This window comes from Impatiens glandulifera, chromosome 8 (genome assembly GCF_907164915.1).
Source record: "Impatiens glandulifera chromosome 8, dImpGla2.1, whole genome shotgun sequence".
NCBI classification, from domain to species: domain Eukaryota; kingdom Viridiplantae; phylum Streptophyta; class Magnoliopsida; order Ericales; family Balsaminaceae; genus Impatiens; species Impatiens glandulifera.
Window position 1 is genome coordinate 1,788,987 of NC_061869.1, and position 27,209 is coordinate 1,816,195.

The following is a 27,209-nucleotide window of genomic DNA, read 5'->3' on the forward strand; positions in this document are numbered from 1 at the left end:
TGAGGACCTTGAAACCGAAGTGATCTCTTTTAATTATACAATGGGGGCCATGAGGCCAAACATGTATGTCAATGTCATTATCACTTCATCAAACTACATACGATATGGTCGAAAGAGAAACGCGATTATACTGACAGAAAAATGTGTTTTAGGGTCATTTGAAACAGCTAGCTAGCAATATGTACTAGGTAGATTGGCATCAAATGAACTTCATAATTAGGTATGGCCACTTGTGGGGGTGTGAAAATACACATTCGAAGGGAATTAGGAATTTTGTCTACAATGAAATCGACTTGTTATAATGCATGCTTCTATGTCCCTACACCACATGTAGGTATATCATCCTATAATTAATTCCAAATACATATATATTTAATAACTTTTGGTATGTTTGTGATCATCTTTCTGCTCAACATATTATTATATATTAAAATCGTATAACCATTTAAGGCTTTTTTTCAATTTGACAAAATGTTTATGATATTATTTTAACATATTATTTTTATTTATCTAAGTTAGTTTGTCACGTTTTAAAATAAAATGATGTTTAAAAATGTTTTGGACGTATTTTTAAATGTTGGGTATTATTTTTAATATTTAAATATTTTAATTTGTCGAAATTAGTTTGATGACTAAAAAAATGTGTAATCTAAGGAAATATTTTAGAAAATTTTAGTAGAGATAGATATTTTATTTATTTTTCGAATAACTTTATTACGACATAATTTTGTGTACGGTCTACCAATTTGGACGTACTTATATTTTAAAAAAATTCGTGTATAACACGTTCAAAATTTTCGATGCGATTTGAATAGTTTAAAAAATATGTAACTGTGTGAAAATAATTTTAAATAAAATTGTTATTTTGTTTTTACAAATATGGTAAATTTATTCAGAAAAAAAATATTATATTAAAAGTAAGAAGACGGCACTCATTTGTTTTTAAAACTTTAAATAACTAAAATTGTGATAGTTGCCGTATGATATAATTATGTTTAAGTCTTATTTTTTAAGTTATTTGATAAAAACGTTTCAAATAACAATTTGATCTTATTTTATTATAAATTTGTTTTATTCGTTAATAAAAATCAGACATCTTGTTTAATAAGGATTATTTAAATAATCCGGGATCATTTTGTGTATCATTTCGTATCAAATTAATCATTTTATTAATTAAAATATATTTTTTTAAATAAAATAAAATATATTAATTAACATTCTTTAAATCATTTTACTCAATAACTCAAACTAAAGAATGTTATTTAAATACCTAATTACTTAGTCAAAATCTCATTCTTCTAAGCTTTAAATCAAGTTCCAATGAACTTAAATCCTGCTCCAGAATTACTTTATTTTCAACATTCAACTAGGGAAGGCTGCTTACAAAATGTAACCGTTAAATTTAGGATACAATCAGAAAAAAGGTCATTGAAGTTTATCCAAATGTACAAATAATTCCTTAAATTTATCAGGAAAAAAAATTGAATAAAGGAGAACTAGCATGATAGTCATGATCGAATAATGAAACAACTAGTTAGTGAAAAGCTTGTTTGATCTTGTTTATTTAAGGGTTTTATCAATAACAAATCTTGATTGATAAACAAAAATTAGTTGGCTTTTTAATGGGTTTAATTAATACAAATTTTTATATTTAAATTTAATAAAAATAAAATAGAGACATTTAATATTTTAATTGATAAAATAAATAATTAGATAGTTAGACGATTAGATAAATAAAGAATTTTATAAAATTTGGTAAAATTCAAAAACAATTCTAATAAAAACCCATATCAAATGAGCTCAAATAGAATATTATAATATAATTTATTGTTAAGGATGGAAGTAAAGTACAAAATTATATATAACAAACAAACAAGGCCTTATCTTTTTAACATGGAAGTAAACGTTGGGTTGTCTAGAAAAGAAAGGGTATGGGGATTAATTTAATGAACAATTAATTAATTAATTAATTAATTAATGGTGTCGTGTTTAACTTTTAAGGTACAATGATCCTGAATTCAAAAAGGTTAACCCCCACTAAGCTTAAGCCAACTAATAACATTTGCCTTAATTTCCCATTTATCAGACAATTTTGCTTAAACTATGAATGGGCGGTGGCCTTTTCGAAGAGAGCCATAAAATTGCAAATCTCAATTTCAATTCCAATTGGTTTTGGATGAAATATGTCCAATTGATTTGAATTTGAATGTGAGTTTTTTTCCTTCAATTTGATCAATAGTTGTACATAGAAAAATGGCTACTAAAGCTTGTTTGATGTTTATTCAATGGGTTTTTATGACGTTTTATTAAAAAAAAATGGTAAAAAAATAGTTATTTGAATTTTTGATATGCTGAACTATTGTCTTTTTATATTTAAAATTTATAAAAGTATTTTAATTAGTAAATTAATTGATTTGATGATTGAAAAAAAAATGAGATATAAGGTTTTTGAGCATCTACATGTTTTACCATGCACCCAATGGTTTTTGTAAAAATATTAACATATTTATTTTTTAAATAAAAACAATTTTTTATTACATTATATATTTTGCTTGTGTTAATATTTAACTCATATAATTATACAAATACAACAAATTTTTTATATTTATAAATTATTATTATGATAAAAAAAAATAACATCATTAATTAAATAACTATTTATATGTTCTTTTTCTCATAATTAATAATAATTTTTCATTTTCAAATATGTTGGATTTGACTTTTATAATTATATAAATATTTTAATTTATTAAATTATTTATATTAAAAATAATTTTAAAATGTTAATATATATATATATAAGAATTGTATTAGAAAGTGATTGAACCCTTCCAAATGATGACCATTGTTGAGATGTCTAATTTTGCCGGGGTTCTTTGTTTTGTTTTGACATGTGCAATTTATTTTGATATTCAATATGAACTGAATTTGAGATATTTAACTTTTTAGATTAAAAATAAAATAAAATTATCATTTGAGTTAGTTTGATGAGTTTTTTAACCTCTATATAACTCTTTTATTTTACTTTTAATCAAATAAATTATTTTTTTTAGATATTATATTTAACCCTCCTTAAATATAATATATATATATATATATGTATTATATAATTTGTAAGGTGACACAATCAACATGTCTTGAAATTAATATGAACATTTTAAGTCAAAAACAATTGACTTGATAATGGAATACTATTTTGTCAGTTTTATTGTACTTTCTCTGATCTAAAATTACCTATTCTTATGGACCATCATAACATTTGGTCCTTTAAAACTTAATACTTAAAATTATAATAAAAATTGATAAACATTAATCAATAAATTATAATTGTTTATGTTGATAAATGTTTCACTTCATTGTATTTAGAGAAATGTCATTTTTTTTTGTCTTAATGGGGATGTTCTTTAAATGATTTTTTTTTCTTCTTTATCTCGATAATGGATATTCCAAAGTCCAAATTCCCATAGGAGCTTTGGCATTGGTGATTTTCAACTTCCAAGTTTAGAAAGAAGGGAAATGATTAATTAGTTTGTATTAAGTTTATGATTTTGAGATTGACTAATGTTGAAATTTGAAATATTAACATTTTTTTTAGATTAGTTGGAATGTGTAGCTGAACATTTTGATTGATTGATACTAGAATGTTATCAATTGTTTTTGCTAACTATTGATGATTGGGTGGTTCATAGTAAACAATATATTATAGTAATTGAGATATATATCACAAATAATTACTTTTAAAAAATGTTACATTGTCAATTTTTTACACTTTATGATATTACAAGAAAATAAGTATTTTTGTAACCGGTGTTAGTTACTCGATGCAAACTGCTTCTCTCTCACGACGTAACCTAGAAGCCATCGAGAAGATCAACAGAATGTTGATATGGGTTTCTCCAGAGAACTTAGTTAATTAGGATATCATATGTCTACCGCGATCAAAAGGGGTACTGGCAGATAGTTTGAGTTATGTTTCAACCCGTCTTTAGTTGGGAACAATCCCCTTGTGTAGGAGTGCCCATGATAGGTAAAGTCCACTATTTCATCAGCATTTGGCCCTGCTTAACTTGTTTTCAATGCTTTTAGGTTGAACGAGAAACTAAAACTTCTATGTCGTCTTTAAGTTAAAAGAGTATTATCTTAAATAAAATTGAACTCTTTATATATTAAACTCTCTTGTAATAGAAGATGAAGAAAGACATGACAGTATTTTAATTTCTTTTATCTATTTAATAGTAACTTATTCTATTCACGATTTACAAATCTATGTTAATTTTTTATATGTAAGACGCTAAATTCAAGTTCTCAAAAAGAGTTGGAAGTCTTAGACCGTGTAACACGAATATCTTAGGACATTGACCATTTTTCTTGGAAGTCTACACAACTTGTTGTTCACTGCACCATTACCATCAACCTCAGTGAATAGTTGTATGTGAAATGGTTTGCAAGCTTCACCATGTTCTAAGTCCCTTGTTCAGTCAATGATGACATCAATTTTCGGGTCCTCCTAGATATAACGAATGTCAAGGAGGTGCATCAACTAAATCGATATTGGGGTAAAACACGCATCATCAAGACACATGTGGGGCAATTTTATAACCATGAACTAGTAAGCAAGAATGGTTTTAAGTGACTCGGCCTCATGATCTCCTCATCATGTAAGTTATTTACAAATTATAATTATCTTTTTAATTTAGATCATCTCTCATGTGTGCATCATCTCAATGTTAATTTTTCATTTTCCCTGTAAAGTTAGAGATCAGTTTTCAGTAAACATATACAAGACATAAAACTTTGCACAATAATTAGACAACAGACAAAAAAAAAATAGAGATACAAGTCTCTCAATGATTCAAACAATCTGTGATGGTTCATTCCCATAAATTAATCATAATGAACACCCAATTCAGAATTAAATAAAAAAAAAATTGTGATACAGAATTATAGTGGTCTCTATGTTAAGGACCTCCTCTAAGATGAACTAGTGAAATAATTTAACCATTATTAACAGTATATATCACACATTAAACAACCAAATTGAGGAAATTAACTTCTCCTCAATTTAATTGGATCAAAATAAAACTTGTAAACATGTATGACAAAAGTATAATTATTAATTGAAAGGATAAAAATAAGATGTACTAACTGAGATTCACACAAATGAGATCTCTTCTATCTTCCATTATGATTTCAATGAATTATTCTTCACAAAGAAGAAAAAAAGTACTTGTGGTCCAATAAAAAATTGAATGATGTTAACATATCACAACATAGCATTACATCAAAACAACAACAAATACCACAAATCTAAATTTCATAATCAATTCACTATGACCCATAAAAAATTACTCATAAAATAAGAGATCTAGATTATCTAGATCTAAATTGCAGTAAGAGAGGGTAAATTAAAGGTAAAAATATCATGTAGATATGTAGTAAATCCGATGCCAGTAAAGCATGCATCATCATCAGATCTGGATCTGAATTGTTATGAACTGCATCAAACAACAAATTTAATATCATATATTAATAGATGAACAAAAGAACAATAAAGTTTGAACCTTTAATCCGATTCGGATCGATGGATGAGAGAAAGCTTAGTTGGTTCTAACATTTATCTTCCCACAGCTTTATTGAACTGTAAGATGAATTAATGATGATGATCATAATATAAAAACAGTTCAAGAAAGCTGTGGAAGGATAAGTGGGAGACCATTTTTGTTGAAATTGAGAAAGTAACCGCCGGGCAGCCATGAACCCTAATTAGGTTAAAGAGAGAGATGGAGAGAGAAATAGAGGGTTTTGTGAGAATGAAATGAGGGTGAGAGGATTAGTATTTATAGGAGAATGGGTACTGCCGATCCCGAGAAGAATATTGGGGGACGGGCTAAAGAAGATTTGACCCATTCTTTTTAACCATAAATACTTTTTATTATATAGTTTGATATTATTTTATCAAATATTAATTTATTCTTACTATATTTTATTTACATGATTTTATTAATCACATATGGAATAATAAAAGTAGTTTATTGATGTAGAAAATACTAGAGTTTGATGGGTTAGGGTTTATTTTTATTTTTAAAATATTATGGGTGGTATATAATTTTGTTGATGTGTGTGTTTTTTTTTTTGGTAAAATAATTTAAAAGGTATTAATATATTATATTTATTTATTTTTATAAATAAAGATATTTTAATATTTTTTGTTAATAAATTGAGTGATATGATCGATGATAGTGAATAAAATGATATTTGATTATGTTTGCTTTTAAAAAAAAAAATATCAATTAATTTGAACTTATTCCTAAATTTGCTAATCACAAAATATGTTGAATAACTTAACTTTTAAGTAATATATAGACATTTAGGTCGATTTTATTGAGTTTATACTCAATTGTGATAATTTATTTATGATGTTGAATTAAATTATATTTAAGAATATTTGAGTAAATTTATTTACTTTTGGAATAGTGTGTCTAATTATTATTTTTTGTTAAAAAAAATTGATATTTTAATCACTAAGTTAATTATATATACATGACACTTTAATTGTTTAATTGAATATTTATTTAAATGAAATAAGTTTTAGATGATTATTTTGAAATAATCTTAAATTTAATAAGTTAACAAGATCTAAAATATCTAGCTTTGTTAATATTGATTTAGTGGTTGATTTCTTACCTATAAAAGACATAATACATTAAACAACATATATAAAAACATTGACGCATACAAAATAGTAAAAACACACTTACTTTTTTATAATAAAAAAATGACTATTTTTTTATTAAATAAAGATTCCATAAAAATAGCAGAAAATATGGATAACATAGTCAACTATTACAGTTAAATTTGTGACAAAAATCAATACAATACAAGTTCATAAATTCAAAATCTTATGTCATAGGCTTTAAAATAAATGTTGATACTTGTCCTTTAATTAATTCAGTCATATTAAAATATTGAAAAGAGTAAAAAGAAAAAAAAAATATTATTAAGTTTTTTTTATCTTTTATTATCTACCAACTAGTTGGATATATAAGTATCTCATCTTTCAATTTTATTTTTTTATTTTTTTTTATTAATTTTGTTTATATTTAGTTTTTTTTATAAAATTAAACTATTTTTTTTTTATAATTAATAAGAACTAGCATGACACCCACAATCATGACCGCTTATTTTTTGTCTTTCTACCTTAGTGGTTTATAAGAAATTAAAATTTAGATTTTTACAAATAAAATTGTTTCACTTTTTTTTAGTTAATTTAAATGTAATGACTAAATATGTAAGAAAGTTAATAAAAATAAAAATTATTTATAAAGCAAAAATGACATGGAAATTGTATACTTAAAATATATTATTATATTATTTGTTTTTAGATTTTTATTTTTGAATTTTTTAATGTGACAGTGACAAAATATTATTTTTTAATATATTTTACTTTGATTAATTTTCTTTATAAAAAATATAAATATTTTTTGAAAAATGAAGATTTTAATATATTTTATAAGAAGAGAATGGGAATATGGGATGGATGCTTCATTGTCTTCCAGATCCAACAGACTGTGTTATGATCTCCAATTGCACATGAAACTGTTCAATTCTTTTATTTATTTATTCATTTCTTATATTTAATTTACATCCAAAAACTTGCATAAAATGTTTTTTTTTTATTAATTAGTGAAAGAAATAAAAGACTTTTTGGAATTCTAAAGTCAAAAAGATGACATGATGTAATAAAAGGAGTTAAAGTGAAGATATAATATAAATTGCTGAAAATTAAACTATTAAAAATAAATTATTCATTAATTCATTATCCAGATACATACATTTTTTTTTTATATTGACATTTCATATTCACGTTATATAGTTTCAATTGTTGTTGGCATTAACTATCAATAACAATTAATAGTAACAATAAATTTATTATTGTTACAATAGCAATAAAATGTATTTAATATTTGTTAATTATTTATAATGTTAATTTAAACTTCACCGTTAAATCATATATATTTAGTGTAAGTGGATTTTATTTAATTTATTTATCCATTATTATTATCATTCATTTATGAAATTAATATAAATCTAACGATAAATTGATAAGAAAAACACACACTTGTATAAATATGGATTAAACTAACTTCTCAAACGGAAAGTCATAGGTGTTTAGTTTCTTTTGAGAACATGTCTTGTAAAATCGGCATAATAAGATATATTTATAAACTATGTTTATTGAAAAATTGTCTATAATCTAATTGGATTTAGACATATAACAAATAAATTTCAAGAAGTCTTTGATTTTTAAAGTAATAAAATACTTAGTGTTACTAAGATTAATTAACCCTCTCAGAAAAGCTATAAAGCTAGGAAACCCTTTTTAGTTTGTTGAAATTATTTATGATTCAAAAAGAGAGACTCACATGGTAGCATGTGAAGGACTACCCCACTATAAAATAAATTATTTGTTACAAATTTGTTTAGGAACATTAATTTCTCTTTAAAGTTTTTGAAAATATATATTATTAATAACAAATAAATTAAGGATGTGTGAGACATTTATTCGAATTCATAGACTAGTCTTTAAAGGCCGGTTCCTTTTGAATTTTTATAAAAATTCAAACTAAATCAATTTTTTAATCAATCACTTCTCACTAATTACCTTATTTATTTCATTAATCAAAATACTAAAATATCTTCTAATTTAAATTACTTTATAATTTAAATTATTATTTTAGATTTTATTTATATATATTCATACTCTTTAAGTTTTTTTACCAAAATTAATCATTACCTCCTCAGAATCATTTCTCATCCTTCAATTTTTCTCTCTCTTAATTTTTTAAAAATCCCATAACCGAACGAGGCCTAAAAATAATTAAATTGGAGTCGATCCGGTAATATAATAGACATGGTAACTTAAAAGACGAGCTATCATGGTAAATTCAAACAAACAAAAATAAAGTACCTATAGGAATCTAGTATATGAATGACATCCTAATTCAATATGAAAGATACCCCAAAAATTATTTATTCATAATTTAAAAAAAAAAATAACATGAGTTAAATATTAAGTGAAAACTTATATATTCATAATTTAAGGCCTTGTTCAATATGAATTTTAAAAAAATTCATAGAAAATCAAACATCACTTCACTACTATTTTATCTATCACATCACTCAAATCATTAATCAAAATATTAAAATATTTTTTATTTTATTTATATATTTCAATACCTTATAAATTTTTTTACCCAAAATAATCATCACCTCCTTAAAATTACCATTCATCGTTATTTTTCTTCTCCTTTTAGATTTAAAAAAAAAAAAATCCAAATAACCTCTAAGGATTGAGTTAATATGAGTATAATATTATATTCATAATTTTCTTTTCTTTTTTTAATGAATTATGACCTTTTAGGTTTAAAAAAAAAACAATCCAAATAACCTCTAAGCAAATAACCTCTAAGGATTGAGTTAATATGAGTATAATATTATATTCATAATTTTCTTTTTTTTTAATGAATTATGACACCCAAAAATGACACTGGTGGCATTTTAGTCTTTTAAATTAACTTTCATCATTGGGCTATCTTAGTGTATATTCATAATTTTCTTATTATGTTAGTTAACCGCTTATATTAATATTTGTCACCTTAAAAAAAAATGAAATCAGTAAACTCAATTCTTAAATATCATCTATTATAATCTGAATTTGTATCTGTGTTAATTTTTTTAAAAAAAAAATTATTTCTAAATAAATTCATCAAATACTAAATGCTCGATTTTCTATTTATAACTATTTAAGTTAAATGAGAGTTATTATTGTTGGAGACATACTATTCTCGTAAGTACATCTACGAAAAAAATAAAAATAAATAAACCCAAGAAATGGAGACAATTGAAATAAATATGTTTGTGTTTAATTGTTGTCAATTATTTTATTTAATAAACCATGTTATAAGGATAATATATGATATGTTTATGGGCATGTAATGTGGGTTTGATGTGACTAAGTGGGCTTTCTAGCTGGCAATAATAATCCTGACCTGTCCCTTCTTTAGTTTAACAATTTGACAGCTAAAATTGGTTATTATTAATGGTTTAATTTGATTTCAACTTAAATATTTAACTGATTTGTTCTTGGACCGTATTTATTATTTTTTAACAAAACACTATTTCAACAAAGAAAATAAAAACAAACAGGATCCAAAATTATCTTTCACTCTCATGTCTTTTAAGAAGTTCACAATGCATTGTCAAATGTTGAATCTCTTTTGAATTGGGAACCAAATGTAAAGGTGTTTGAATAGAACAGATTCAATAGGATTAAACTGGTAGGATATATGAGACTCGAATTTTAGTCATTTTTATTATATAGGGTTCGAACTTGTAGTTGAGTCATTTTTACTGTATAAGGCTCGAATGTGTAGATATATCATATGGGACCGTATAGGGTTTAAACTTGTGGTGCTGAACTTACCAAAAAAAGAACATGAGTCATATGTGGTAGATAAAAACAAGTTGGTAAACTCTCATTTTTATTGATGAAATTATAGGTAACAGCAATACTAGTATACTGAACACATTATAAGTAGATTGATTACTAAAACAGTAAAAACACTTAATGAAGAACTCCCTCTAAACTCTCATATCCCCAAGTCTGTCTAATTCTCATCTTTTTCATGCAACCATATAATAATCAAAACTCAAACTCAACAAAATGAACCAACCCCTCTTCTGGCATACGATCCGACCCCACATGAAATTCTGGCATATGATCCAACCCCACACTCACCAACCCAGATCCAGATTCATACTCAAACTCCACTTCAACATAATTCACTTTGCATAGTTTCGGCTTGGCAGATGAATAACCCCCAAATCTACCGCGTCCCTTCACTTCAATTCTCACAACACCAACCGACCCAGTTTCATACTCCAGCGATTCAATGGCTCCACCCGCATTGTACATTTCCACGAGACCAAACGGTGCGAAACTGACACCAGAGGACAGAACCTTGATTGGGGTAACTGTGAATATCTCGTGTTCAAGGATCTTCAGGGATAAGGAAATGTTTGCATCTTCGGGGAGGACTGTGATGTCGCCGCTCCTGTGACAGTAAAATGCACAGTTTCCATTCCAGTTAGGATCATCAACTGAGGATTCGGCGATGAGATGGACATCACTGCCTTTGATGAAGCAGGTTAATGTTGTGTCGGCTTTTGTCTGGTGGAATGTGTTTTGTTTCTCAGTTGTGTTCCAGGCTGCACCTTGGCAATTGTAGACTCCAAGAACTCCAGTATAGTTGTTCATGTTCCATATCTTCAACAAACTATACATCCAAAAACCAAATTTTAATTTCTTTTAGACCAAATGAAAAAACTCAAATATGGGTTATTTACCTAACATCATCGCGGGCAGGATCAGTCATAAGACAATCTACTGTGGGCCGTCCTGGTAGACGGGCACGAAGAATGGATCCATCCGGCAAAACCAATTTCCTAAGGAGACTGAAGTTATGTTTCCCTGGAGCATCACTGAACCAAAAAAAACAGAGCATCAGTCATTATAGAAAACAGACACAATTACAGTTAGGATTGATTGTTTGATTGCATACCTGACATAGACAGGTCCACCGCTGATGGCTCGGGCTGATGCATGATACTCAGCAGCTGGATGAAAGGAATGGAACATGTCCCAATCTGGCAACATGAACTCTCCGAGGAAGACACTGTTGTAAGCAACTGAAGCTATATGAATCGTGTGCGAAACTGGATCACGCGGGTAGAAATCATCAGACGCCCTCACCACAGCTGTTTGATTAGAGCTAGCAACCAAACAAAGATTCAATCTCTGGACATAAACAGTTTACAAGGATATGTACAGGTAAAACTAATAATCACTAACCAGTAGAGCGCATCAGTGTTATGGCTCATACAAGCGATGCAGCCATTATCAGGAAAATTCTTAGCCACAGAAGCATCAAGAGCTTGATGAAACTGTTTCGTTATCTCCACTCGCCCACCAAACCCTGATCCCATCGTCTCCAATATGCACTGAACATCGACTTTCACTCCATCAATTCCAGACTCAGCCAAGTAACTATGCAGTTCATCATAGAATTTTTCAGCTTGTTTCGGGTTCACCAATCCCAAACCCTGAACCGCCATTGCATCAGTTTTCCAACCAGGTTCATTCTTCATCACACCATTTGAAACAATCGGATACTTCATCTCTGATTCATAGTGGTCCATTTCCTTCACTCCAGGTCTAACACCTCCCCAATACCCAGTAATCGCATGCCAGACGTAAACATACTTCAACCCATACTTCTCTTTCGCTATGTTCACTATGTTCTTGATTCCAGCCTCCTCCTTTTGAAACTTCTCGTTTTCTTTTATCCCTGTCAGCCTCATAGCAGGCTTATCTTCCACAGATAGCTGATCAGGTCCAACCGATTGCCAACCATCATCGATTATGACGAACTTAGGAGGCACACCGCCAGCAGTCAGGCTGTCGAGGCCAGCCTCGACACCCTCTTGGGTTACATCTTGGTAGAACGCATCCCATGTACACCAACCGAAATAATCAACAATCTCTGGAAGTTTCTTCTCATGGCGCTGACGAAATGTTCCAAGATGGGATTTCACTGCAGCAATTGCGTCTGTGATGGTTGCAAACGGATCAGTTCCTGAACTTATATACATGGAATGAGCAAAAGATGAAGAAGTAGTAAAAACATCTCCACTCTCAATACAGAGTTCGAGTTCATCTTCATCATTTCCCTGTAAACATGACCTGAATGGTCCTTCAATTAAAGGAAGGAATACAGTATAGTATACAGTTTGATTCTCCGATTCAACAGGTTCATCTTTAGTCTCCACCAATAGAAACTGCGTCTCTAATGGTATATCTCTCCCGTTTTCCCCCATCTTCTGTGCCATCCACCATAGTTTAAACCTGAAACTAGCCATAAACCGGCTGTCAATCAATTTTCCCAACGAAACAACATGCCTAGAACTCTCATTATTGAGAGCCACACCCAAAAAAACTCCTTCCGCCGGTGTAGATGTTGAACTAAGCGTTACTATCACGTTTTCAGGAACATTGTTCAAGATCGTCCTATCCTTCACCACCAATCTCCGATCAGCAATCCGTACCACATGTTTAATCGTCATCTACAATAACCCAGTAAAATTAGACACATATACATACATTTATTATGAAAAATTCATATGGGTTAGAGGAATTTGGATATACCTGATGAACAGAAGCAATCGGCAATGAATTAAGCTGTGTGTTCTTTGAGAAGCCAATTGATTTGAGTGAAGAAGATGATGTGAGAAGAGAGGACCCATAAGAGGTATTTATAGTTGGAATTGAATTGAAGATGATGCCATGGATCGCCACCATCCCCAACCAATGGCGATTCCAAGCTTATTTCTATCTCTCTCCATTCAAACAATAAGACCATACTTCTGTACAGATATCTAACGGTAGATTAGGTAACCACGTAGGTTCCGACTCATCGTCTACACATCCTCTTATCATAAACAGGGATAAATTGTATACATGCGGGTTTACCAACTTACGATGATATCGAGATTTAATATAAAATATTTGATTTTACTAACTTTTATGATGAAAAGTTGTTTGAAAAATATTTATTTGATTATACTAACTTTTATCATGAAAAGTTAATTGAAAAGTGGAATATTTTATATATCTAAAAAAAATTAAAATCATCAATGCAATTATATTAAGAAAAGTAAACTCGTTTAAATCTAATGAATTTACCAACTTCTCAAAATTAACTTGTGCTAAGATCTTTCAAAAAGGTAATGAGCTCTTTGATCGGATTTGTCAACTTTCCAAAACGATACTCATATAATTTTAAGACGATAGTACGGTGAAGAATCTATAATAGTATAACGGGATGTTTGAGATTGTTGAAAGTTAAAAAGTAATTGTAATTAAAATTTTATAAAAAATATAATAATAAATATAAGTATTTAATTGATAAATTTTCAAAAAAAAATAATAATTGATAAATTAAATTTAATAATTAAAATAACTAAAAATAAATGTGAGAAATAATATAAGTATATTTGAAAAAAAAATATCTAAATTTTAGTTTAATCTAAATAATGAAATATAATAATAATAATAAACCTTTGATATACAATATTAGTTATTTAATTTTAGATTATATAATATTAACACAAAATATAAAATTTCTTGAATATAAGATAACATTTTAAATATAAAATAAGAAAAATTAGTTGTAGATAATATGGAATTAATAAAGTATAATATATAGTCAAAGACTCGAGACACTTTCAAAGTTCACGGGTTTAGAATATTCAACAACAAACTTGTACAAAAATTTAAGTTAGAACTACATGGGTTTAATTTTAATATGTGAATAACTAAAAAAAATATTTCTTTTAAATTATATAAAAACATTTTATTTTTCTCACTTTTTATTTTCATTTGGACAGAAAAAATATTATAAACTTTTATTAAAAAAAAAAATCAAAATTATAAAAAACATTAAAAAGGATGATTCACTTTTCATCTAAACACATTTTTATCTAATTCAGTTATATTTTTCAATAAATAAAATTACTTTCTTTTTATTTTATTAATTTTTAAAATCAATTATGATAGTAGAAATAACAATGATAAATTAAAATTTTCAACTATTAATCTCTTTAAATTTAGGTTTACCCTTTTATTTTTGACTTAAGATATAAATTTTATTTTTTTGCTTTAAAATTTACTCTTTTAAATTTAAAGTTATGATTTTTTAAAATAAAAATAAATCTATTTATAAAAACAATTAAAATTACCTTTTGTGTATAATAATTATTTTATTTAAATTATCACTTTTAAAATAAATATGTGGTGTTGTGTTAACATTGCTATTACACACTATTGACATCACTATTACCACACTGTTGAGATTGTGCCTAACATAAGAAAAGTAAAGCACTCTTCAGGCACATTATTAAGTTTATTTTTAAAAAATCATTATAAAATTATAAAATTCCAAACCAGGCCTAATAATCTTATCCGACAACACCGCTAACATACTGTGGACCGGATTCCAAAATTTAACGTAAGTTTCGAGGTGTTTTTGTTTTGAAAATTATACTTCATTTAATTTTAAACAGTTGTGACAGATACTGTTATTTGTAGATAGTTTTAAAAAAACACAGACAACGATTTTGTTTTTAACCGACCGAGCCCATAACATGTCGATTTGGACTTTTCTCCTCTCTCTCCCCCTTGTACATACTCTGTTTCTGATATCCAACGGCGATGAATTGACCACACTTAGGATCAAAGGATCAAACGGTGGGTGAGTTAACACGTTGTCTCCAGCGTTGAACAACGCACCCTCTTATCAGGATGGGGAGGATTGAATACATGTTAGTTCACCAACTTACGATGCTACTGATTTCTAAGTTGACCACGTATGCAAAATATCACCGTTTATACTAGAATGTATGATTTGAGTTATTTGAAAAAAATATCAATTATAAATTAAATTTTTTTATTTATTAAAAGTTAGAATATTTGATATTTAATAAATTAAATTACTCAAACATAAACTATAATTATAATTAAACTTTTGTTAAAAAAAAAAATAATTTTTAATTAATTAAATTATTAAAATTATAAAAATATAAAAAAAATAGATAATTTAAAATTAAACAAGAACAACAGTGAGGAATAATGTATGCATGTTTGATATTTTATTTAAATTAAATTTTAATTTAGTCTAATTATATATTCTTACAAAATATAATTACCTAATTTACATTCATATAACTTAGCTAATACAAAATTGTTTTAGATTAGTTTAATGTGTCTAAGAGGTTAATTAATTTTGGGTTATTTGAATAAAAGTATATATTAAAAAACTTAAATTTTCACATGTACAAATAGATAATATAAAATGGCATGATAATAAATTTAATTATGTAAGATTATTTAAATTAATTATTAAAATATTTGTTATATTTAAATATAAAATTGATATTAGTTGATAAATTAAATAAATTTATTATTATAAATATATATATATATATAATAAGATTTAAATCTAAATAAATCAAAATATACTCTAAGACTTATTTAATTTTAGTTATTTTAAGTTTTTTTATTAGCTTTTAAAAAAAAAATTATTGATAAATTAAAAACTAAGTTATTTAAGTTTTTAATTAATTAATTATTTTTATATTTAATATATATATATATATATATATAAATATATAAACATGTGGATATTTAATCATATTATTATAACTTCATTAATAATGTAAAATATATTAGATAAATTACTATCCCAAAATGAGTATCACTCCATACTAATTTTTAACTTTTTATCGGATCTGTTTTAGAATCAATATGAATTATGGACAAGATATTTTGTTGGATAATGTTATATTTCATTAAATAAGTAGAACTATTTTTATTTTGTCTGTATTAAGTTCTATATTAATTATTTGTTTATCTAATATTATATATATATATATATATATATTTTTTTTTTATGAAAGGTTATTAATTGAGGTTTAAGAAAAAATTGAATGAAAATAATAATAATTATTGTTGATGATTTTGAGGAGGTAAAGATTAATTTTGATAAAATAATTTAAAGGATATTAATATATATAAATAAAATAAATAATAATAATTTTAAATAGGGAGTATTTTAATATTGTGGTTAGTGAAATAAGTGATGTGATTGATTAAAAATGATATTATTAATTTTGTTTAGGTTATTTTACAAACCCAAAGTAAACCGTTTAGAGTTAAAATGATGTATATAATTAGACATTATTATATATGTTTTTGAAGATAAAATTTTTTTTGTTTATTAAATTATTTATTTTCATTAATTTTAGTTATTATTATTATTTTTTTAATTTATAATATTTTTATAATTATATATTTTTTAAGTTATTTTTTTATTTAATGTTAAATTCAGTAAAGTTTTGTTAGTAATAATTTAATATTTTTTTAAAATAATAACATTAATTATTTTTGTTTAGCAATTATAAAATATATGGTTAAATATATTCATTTTTTTGAATTTTGTTGTTGTTTATATATATATATATTGTATTTGTTATATTAATTATTTATATATTAATAATTATAAATAATATTGATTCCTCTATTTATTTATATATATATTAAAAATAAAAGGTAATTTGAAATATTTTAAAAAATATAGACAGTGGAGTGTAGTGGGGTGTTAGGATAGTTTTTATTTATTAAAAAAACTAAATAAAATATATATATATATATATAATATGAGAATTAAATACAAGTCACAATATATTTATATATTTGGTATCTAAAAATTCTTTATTATTTTTTTATATATTTATAGGATAATTATTATTGTTGAAAATCATTAAAAAGGTAAAAATAAATTATGTTTAGTAGATTAATATTTTAGTTTTTCTATTTTGAATATTATTAAATATTTATTATATTAATTTAAAATATTATTATACTTGTATGTACATTTACAATAAGTTAATTTATTTTCTTGACTATTAAGTATTAAGTGAAAATAAATTTTGAATGAAAGACAGTCCAAGAAAAAAAATTCTTGACTATTAAGTATTAAGTGAAAATAAATTTTGAATGAAAGACAGTCCAAGAAAAGAAGTTAAACTATTATTTTTAAAATAAATAAATATAATATGAAAATAGAACTCTTTATTTTGATTTTCAATTATCTTGTATGAATATTATTAATTTATTATTATTTGGCGGGAAGAGTTTTTGCTCGGAAATTAGGTTTCTATTATCCGCTCCATTCTACAGACCCTAACCGAGAACAAGAACAGAATGGCGAATTTTTCAATGAAGCTTGAAGAACTCAAATCGCATCTATCATCAAATTCCAAATCAAACAAGTCCTTCGCGTATTCCACTTTCTCAAATCTCCAAGAGGAGTCGTGTTCCGGCGCCGATCCGTCTTGTATTAAACTTATATCGGATTCCGCACCGGATTTTCTCCCTTATATTCTCTCCGACATAACCGATTTGGATGAAGAAATGTGAGTATAATATGTGTATGTATGTCCATTTTGTATCCAATTGAAGCTGAATCTGTTTGTATGTGTTGATTTGTTCAGTGCAGTACAAGCGTTAAAGTGCCTGGGATTCATGATTTACCATCCATCACTGGTGTCATCGTTCACTGGTAGAATGATTTATGCTTTTGACATAACTGCACGCTCTTCAATAATTCATTATTTCTTTCAATTTGTTTGTTGATTTAGTAATTTCCTGCTTGTAAGTTCTCAAAGACCTTCTTTTGGTTCTGAAAACTAAAAGTTCACTGAAACCAAGCTCCATTATCTATAATGTACTTAATGTCAGATGGAATACTTAGGTCTAGTAATTTGTTGATTTTCTTAAAAATAAAACTTAGTGGCAGTAGTGGATATAGATCCCGTAATCTATTGACTTGATAATGGGAACACAAAGTTAAATATTTCAGGCACTTTTGAAGACACTGGTCTCTGGATTTCTGCCAGAATGAATCTTGGTGTTCTAATAATTTTCCATAAGCATGCCTAACGTCTTAGTTTGGGATGCTAGAATTATAGGGTATAAACAAAGACAAGAAGAACAACTGTCATTATGGAATCAACATAAAAACTCTCATCAATCATATCAACAACTAATATAGGAGAAGAGCTTAGAATAAAACATCAAAATAAAACTTAATGTGGCATTCACTTGAATTTGTCATCCATTGGAGCATGTGTTTCACAAGAGGAACTCATGCTGCTTAAATTGGTTACAATCATTAATACGACCCATTACATTTGATGATCATTAAGAGATGCACATGGGAGATTTTGACAATGTAACATGTATTTCATTATAAATCGGTGTTTGATGTATTGGAAGTAACAGTAGCTGTACGAACACCAGATTCCAACTCCAAAGTGATTATTCCTAAATATTGCAGGAAATGATGCCAGTCTGATACTGACCTCATTGGCTAAAGTAATCCTAGCCACCAAAATCAAGGTATGTTACTAGATTATATTGCTTTTTTGTTCCTCTTTTTAAGGAGAATATACAAATCTTATGGAATGTTGGCCTGGGTGAGCAGTCTGTTTGTAATTTAGGGATGTGGTGTTTGTCAGTCCAGCAGCTTCACTCATTACATCTAGCCGCCAACTTTCCATCTTTGCTAAAGGCAATTATTCACGCACTGAACAATCCCATGTCTTCCCTCTCCACTACATTTGAGGCTATGCAGGTACATTATTATGCCTACATTTACCTTTCACGTGATTTGATAGGGCACAAGAGAATCACTGCCATAACAACATTATTGGTTGATTAAATTCTTTGTCCAGCTGCTAATTTCTAGAAATTTGTATTAACCTCCTCTATGTCTATCAAATTTATAACATTTGTTCACATATTAAGAGCTAAACTCGGATTCAGGATTTTCTTTGTGATGCAGTTGGTTGACTGCATATGCTAATTTCATATTTCTTAAGCTGGTCAGACTTGTTGCATGTATGCTTGCTAGATACCTTTTTCTTCATGAAGTTCATTCTGCTAGTGGTTATATTAAAAGCCTTAGAAATATTTTAATTTTTTTCATCTGCAATGCAAGGGTAAAATCTAGTCTAAAATATTAGACGTAAAAGAAGGGCAACCAATGAAACTAAAACACATTACTTGTAGCTACAACAGAAAAATTTGTAAACAGTTTCTGTAAATATATGCTGGATTTTGATTTTTGATCCATGTTTTCCAACTCAATATTTTGACTGCCAACAGGTTTAAAAATCATAAATATATAAAGTTCTTTTATGGATATACATGACATATATGCCTGATCATATAAACACCAATCAGTTTAAAATTCAACATTGAATTTGAGCCTGTATTTTTTTTGCTACTATAGGCTGTGGTTAAGTTGGCAAGTCAGGTGCAAGAAGAGATGAGGCATGCCTCTAGTATATGGGCTCCTCAAGTCTATGGAGGGATTATCAGTCCTGACAAACGTCTGAGGGATATGTCAGAGAGATGCTTGTTGAAGATTAAATCTACAATATATCCTCCTCCTTTAACACTTTCTAAGGTAGTGATGTTAATGTGCCTTTTTTCTGTCCATTGTTAAGAATTCTCTTTGCTGGTTTAAAGATGATAGCTCACTTACACGTTCAGGAGATAATAAGTCCATAGATCATTAGTCACTGAAACCTTGCTTTACAGAAACAGCTTTCAGCTTCATATCTAGAGATGTGGACATGTTACTGATCAACGTTGGAATATTATGGGGATTATGCTAATTATAGCATGATTTTATCCATTTATATTTTTTATAGGCAAAATGTACATTCAATTGAATATGCCTCTTGGGGTTTGATAGGTGAACTCAAGTTTTCTTCTCAAATTATCCATCTTTAGTAGTGAGATAAATTAGCTTGCAAGTTCTCTTGTTATTTGATAATTTTTTATAATGTAATTGTTAATTGATAAATAGTAACATGCAGTGATGGTTGGGAGATTATGAATAGCAAGGGAAGTTGTGATGAGAGTTTTCTTCTTTTTCTCGGTTGGTTTGTGAGAGTTTTTTATTTCTGCATCAAGGGTGTTGCTTCTTTCATGCCTTTGTTGTGAAAGCAAACTGTAATATTGAAACTGAAAATTTTGTTTTCAATGAGCTTAATTAAAAAAATCAAAGTCATGATACAGTTGATAATTTGATTCAATGTGTGGTGTTCCTGAACCATGTTTCATTGATTGTGACTTCATGATTTCTGAATAGGCACTTCTCTTAGACCTGAAGAAAAAATTGCTGCCTGGGATGAAGTCTTTGCTAGAGCTTGGCTTGAAGACTCAAGCTATTCAAGCTTGGGGATGGTATATTCGGCTTTTAGGACCATATGTTGTGAAGAATAGACATCTAGTCAATGAAATGCTTAAAGTCCCTGAGAAGACATTTTCAGATGTGGACCCACGAGTCCAAATTGCCTCAATGGTAAAATGTCACCTGTTAGTTTATGAATGTTTTGTTGATAACTGACTGGCTGCGAATGTTTTCTTTCCTAATCCTGAACATACAACAATGAACTTATATCTACCTGTCAATTGTTTGTCCCACATTTGAAGCCTGAGTTTTTCTATGAAGGATGATTTAATCATATGTTGACGCTGAGGGGGGTTGCGTCAAAAAGTTACAAAATGGGCCTGCTCGAGCACAACATTGTCTCACAAAAAAACATTCGCATGTGGGTCCTTTATGCAAAAGAAAAGCTATCTAACAAAGTATGGATATATACATAAAATCCAAAATTTCCTTAATAACTTAAAAGGCCTCCCAGCTTGAGCAATTTCCACCTTTGCGGATCAAAGGAAATAATATAAGAAATGAACAATTGAGTTTTGCAATATATATTTACTTGGCCTATTGCTTAAGACTTTTTCTAGAATTCTACATAATTGATATTTTTGCCTATACACAGTTTTGAGATGAGTGTTTGAATTTTGAGGTCCTGATTTCTCTGCTCTAGTTCATAATGTAATTTGACTTTCCAGGTAGCATGGGAAGGCCTTATTGATGCACTTTTTCTTGCAAGACCATCTCTTAGGACTAGTACTGATACTACATCTGAGCTTGAGATCCAGGACGGTGTGGAAGATGGATATCCAAAGAGCATAAAGCTCATAATGACACCCTTGAAGGGAATTTTGTCCAGCAAATTAGATCTTTCAGTTCACTCATCCTGCATTAATACATGGTGTTATCTGTTGCACAAACTTGACAAGTACGTCAATTATCCTTCTGTGAGGAAAACAGTTTTGGAGCCTATTATCGAAGCTATCTTCAGTGTTGGGCCTGACTCTAATATTATTTTGTTATGGGATGGCTGCCTAGATCTTCTTGATGATTATATCCTGATGGGAAGCGAACATGTTGAGAATCATTTGAGTAAACAATTTGAGAAAACTTCCAGCCCTGAGGCTCCAAGTACTTGTCCAAGTCTGTTGAAACACTACCCTATCAAATGGTCCCCATGGGATCTAAGGGACTTGGGCTTCTGCATAAAGATGGTTCACCTTCTCATTAGTCAAAGTTCAGTCGTGACTGCCTCAGAGAAAGTCAAGAAATTAGCACTGGATTCTTCACTAAGGCTCTTTAGAACCATCCTGAAAGGAGCTCAAAATGTCCTGAAAAATCCACTTACTAATTATGATGACGTCATGCTCTTCTTGACTTCACTTTTAGGGTTTGTCAAGAAAATATTTCAGGATTCAAAGCAAGAAATGGGAGAATATAATGATTCGTATAGTATTTTGCTTCAGATTGTAGAGGCAATCATTGAGGAGCTAGAACCATCAATTCTTGGTTCTCCTATTTATAAGTTGGCACTAGATGTAGATAATATTTCCAATTCAGAGTCGATAAATGAGACTAAGCTGAGCCAGGTAGTTCATTTTAGGCTTTTTAGCTGTACCACCTACATGAACAAGGTTTCACCTATTGGTTACTTGACAACATTCTACTTCTGTGGGGTATTCAGATCAAGTTTCAAATACATGAAGGAAGAATCCAATCTGCAGAAAGTTAGCAAATATTTTAAATTTTTGTTACTTTCTTTTGGGCCATCTGAAATTCTCCAAGTCGTTACTGGTTTGATCAATTCACACATGGGATTTTCCTATTTAAAGGCTTGGACAGCAATAGCAAATGGCCTCAAAGACTTCATAGATGAAACAAAGAACAGTTCTCTGTTGAAACAACATTCTGATCTTCCTGGCTACACTGGTATCTTGCATGTTCTGGCCTACCCTTTTGCCGTATGTTCCTTGTTAGAGGAATTGAACACTCAGAAGTCTACTGAATGTAAATTTGAGTTCGAACAAGTTGTTAATGCATGGAAGCTACTATACATCTCTGCTAATTGCGCTTCACTTGTTGAGAGCTCCATTTTAAATGGTTTTGCGGATGACTTGGTATCAATTTTGAGAAACATGACAGAATGTATTTCTGATCTTGATTTATGTGATGAAAACCTGAATTTTCATGTCCTTTCTTTATATGGAAATACCGTGGCATCTATTCTGGAGCATATCAAACTTTCTGCAAGTAGCTCAGAAAGAAGTAAGAACAAAGATGGAGGTGAGCGTGAGCGATCAAGTAATATCAACAATATCTTGGAATTCTCTGCCAGGTCAGTGCCTTATTTCTAATACCATGTAAAGTGCTTAGGTTTTGAGGCAATTTCTCTAAAGGAAAGTAGATTCCAGGAAATGAGTAAAATAAGTAGCAATTACTAAATAGCTTTATTATTTACTTATTTTCCAATTCTCACCACCTCGTCTTTCATTTGAAGGGTGACTTCATTATTTGTCATTATGAGCTTCTAAAAAGAAGAGTTTAATATGAATCACACTTTCTTCATTGTATGCTCCCATATAAGGAGGTTCATTTTCTTGCTCATTTTTAGTTTTCACATTTCACAGGGAAGTTTAACCATAATTTATCATGCAAACTATATCATCATTCTTGTATTACTGGCTCGTGACTACATCTGCTTATTTCAATCTTGAATTTCAAAGTGATAGTAGTTTTGAAGGAACTATTTCCTTTAGTTGTAAAGGATTTTTACTGTTGTATAACTATTTCAAAACTACTATTTAATGAAAGAAGTTTCAGATCCAGATTACATTCTGATTTTTCGTTTCATTTGGTATAGACATGGTCTCATTTGGAAGCACTTTTTTGGTTTGGATCTGGATAAGAAACCGTCAATAATTTTTTTTGAAAACACTTTTTTTTCTTTCAAGTATTCCATGCTGATGCTGTTCTAGATTAGATGACATTTTGAAACTGAACTTAGTTAGACATAAGATTAGTAAATTTGTTGACGTTTTCTCATTCAAACTCAGACCTAAAATGTGTGTTTCAAACTGTCCAATTTTTAGATAATGATCCAAATTATTTTCTAGATCATTATGTTTTCTGACAAATATAACAATGTAGTTTTTTGAGATCATAATCAAGATGAAAAAATGCATACCAAAACTAATCTACTTTTATTTCTAGAATGAGTTCATTTCTGTATTCTTGCTGTTCAATGAAAATTTCCCAAATTTCCTCCATTTTTAGTTCACAAAGTAATTACTGTAAAGTTCTCTCTGATTGGTTATGGAATTGGACAGATCCATGAGCTTGTTATACATGAAGGAAGATAAAGCTTCATTTGCAGGCCTTGATGTAACAATAAGGTAAGTTTTTTTTTATGTATTTTGATCAAGAACTGCTATATTACATGGCAACCTAAAGAGTCCTACAACAATGTCAAGAAATATTTTTGGAAAATTAAGTCAACCATATTTCTATCATCAACCCAACGTGCTGCATTGTTAGAAATCCAAGTAAAACTTATATCGTGGTTTCTTACTAGAACTTCTTTGATGTCTTTCACAACCGGATTGATCATCCACATAATACATCGCCCTAAACAACAATCAATAGCAATTTGGCAATCTGATTCCACTTGAACCTTATTCAATTGGAAATTTTCAGCCAAATGAAGTCCCAGACGAAAAGCTCACTTATGCAAACTATTTAAACTTGTGAAAGATTATGAATTCTTGTATATTTAATAGCATTAAATGTGACAATTTACAGGGTTTTCTGCGCACTTACCCACTTTGTCAGCAGCCTTTACTTGAAGGAAGATATCCTTTCATTCATCAAGGTGGATAGATCATTTTCCCTTCTCACAATATCTACATTTTCTAGCCATTATTGTCTGATCTTGGGTTATTTTGAATCATCAAATCACTTAATTCATCAATCAAAATAATAGAAATACCCTTCACCTTTTTTGTTATTAAATTTAAATTTTAAATACAAAAAGACATTTGAATAATTTAACACAAAAAATCCACTTTTTCATCAAACAAGAATTTGATTTCATATACCTAGTTTTGTTTTCAAATATCCCCAAATCAAATAAGCTCTTGAGGCCAAATAAATAACTGTTCCTTCACATTCCATTGATATTCTCTCCTTGATTGTTTTTTTCTTTGAAACTTTATATTTCAGGTCTCATATGATCCCTTGATCGAGTGGTTATCGTGGTCGGAAACAACACAAAATGTCAGCATAATTAGCAATCTTCAATTGCTGTGGACTGAAACCCTTAACTGCTTGCAGAGAAGTCATCCACCAATAGTATTTAATTCTACCTTCCTCGAAAAACAAGCAGCTCTCCTCGAGCAAACACTCGACCACTCGAATCCCTCCATCTCGTGCCCCACAATCAAATTCTGGAACTCCACTTATGGAGAACATATGGAATTAGATTATCCACCTAGCTTACTTCCTGTGTTGGATAAACTTTCAAGGAGCAGGAAAATAAAACTTTGCAAAAACACTCAGACTAAATGTCAAGAGTCTACAACAACAGATACAAGGTTATTATATATGGTTAATGCTACACAGAAAATTAGTTCAAAAAGAGTTGAGTTTGTGGATAAGGAGTTTTCATTGGGTAAAAGAAAAAGGCTTTTAGAACTAACTGAGCATCAGAAAGAAGTGAGACGAGCTCAGCAAGGACGGACAAGGGATAGCAGTGGACATGGACCGGGGATCAGGACATACACCAGTGCAGATTTCTCTCAAGGGGACGAAACTTCGCAAGATTTCAGATTATGAATCCATCATGCTCAGTTATTAGATATTTGAACTAAAGGAAAGTCTTACCACTCTGAAATAAGCATATGATTGAAGTGAGGTATCATGATGAAGAATTGACAATGGGTTATTGTGATAGCCTCCCTCAGGGATTAATCGAGGTGCGTTTCTGAAAAGCAATACATGTATGTATATAATTTGCTATTCGAGCTTGGTTTTTGATTATTGGTGTACCTTTCAAGCTATGTAATCTGTCCAAATATATAGAATGAACTATGAAGTGCCTTAACTTAAGGAGGTTATACAAATACAAATTTGCTTAAAAAAAATGTAGTTTTTTGTAATGGTGATTTTAACCATTGCCACCGACGTTAGTTTTTCTTTTGTGACTTGGTTTATCGACTATCATGACCCCACATACACGATCTCGTTTAAGTAGAGTGTTTTTATGGTTTCTTAGGTAAGACATTTTGTCACTTGGGCTACCCTAATTGGCTTGTGACCTCATGTCACATCAATCTACATCGGAATGCCTAATAACATTCCAATTCCAGGGTAGAGTATCCTCTCCCTTATTATTGGTTTAGGCTTCTAGTATGAGAATTTCTTGTCTAGTTCAATGTTTTGAAGCTAAAATTTTGTTATATGATAAAATTAATGTCTTTCTTATTCATAGATTTAGCCATAAGTTTTGTTTTTCTCTTCAACAAGAAGATACATCATAACTACAATGTTTTTTTTAACTCATCACTTTATTTGACATGAACTCTTTGTATTCATTTATTGTCACATTGATGATTCTATGTTAATCAATTTGTAGTCCTTTAGATTTTCAACATTATTTTCCAAATTTGTGATCAAATATTTCATATAATTGCTATTATACCTGTTTGATTTGGATCATGTTGCATCATATTAGATAGATTTTTTGTGGAGCTATTTATTCTATATTGCCTTTCCTGTTAGGTTAATAAATAAAGAGATATTTATTTATTTATTTTGTTGGACAAAACATATGACCAAATATTTATTACTTTTAAGACTAGTTCATTACATGAGTAAAGCTAGAAAGCGTGAAAATCTGATTAAATAAAGAAATAATTTATAAATATGAAATACTCTCATATTTTTTTTTATGTATTTTTTTTTTCTTAATGAACATATCTCAATTATAGTTGTAATTAGTTTGTTTACATCAGTTTGGTTTGGTCGAGGTTAAAATTAGTTAGATCGGTTTATAAAAAAAAGGAAAAAATATTAAATATAAAAAAATAAAGGTTTAAAAAAAAAAAAAAAAAATTAAATATAAAAAATAATAAAGATGTGTCAAGACTCTAATTCACTAAGACTAGGAAAACATATATTAAAAAAATATCAAAACACTGTGTTCTTTTGAAAATTATAAATCGATTTATAATATAGTTTCATCTATTTATAATTTTTTAACTAGACGGTTTATAATTATTTCGTTCGATCTTTTTATTAAATTTG

General features: G+C 28.5%; 2 protein-coding genes across 2 annotated transcripts; one reads left to right on the plus strand and one right to left on the minus strand.

Moving 5' to 3' along the window:
* Positions 1–10,507: 10,507 nt before the first annotated feature.
* LOC124911524 (probable galactinol--sucrose galactosyltransferase 6) lies at positions 10,508–13,471 on the minus strand. Its single transcript, XM_047452024.1, has 5 exons — positions 13,265–13,471; positions 11,912–13,182; positions 11,622–11,831; positions 11,407–11,541; positions 10,508–11,336 (listed from the first exon to the last, which is right to left on the minus strand). Exons 1-5 carry the CDS (start codon positions 13,415–13,417, stop codon positions 10,703–10,705), a joined length of 2,403 nt encoding a protein of 800 aa, XP_047307980.1. The 5' UTR covers positions 13,418–13,471; the 3' UTR covers positions 10,508–10,702.
* Positions 13,472–17,869: 4,398 nt separating this feature from the next.
* On the plus strand, positions 17,870–26,074 carry LOC124912570 (telomere-associated protein RIF1-like). Its single transcript, XM_047453209.1, has 10 exons — positions 17,870–18,090; positions 18,169–18,236; positions 19,014–19,075; positions 19,161–19,310; positions 19,971–20,147; positions 20,838–21,050; positions 21,608–23,244; positions 24,236–24,301; positions 24,708–24,777; positions 25,128–26,074. Exons 1-10 carry the CDS (start codon positions 17,879–17,881, stop codon positions 25,737–25,739), a joined length of 3,267 nt encoding a protein of 1,088 aa, XP_047309165.1. The 5' UTR covers positions 17,870–17,878; the 3' UTR covers positions 25,740–26,074.
* The last annotated feature ends 1,135 nt before the right edge of the window (positions 26,075–27,209 follow it).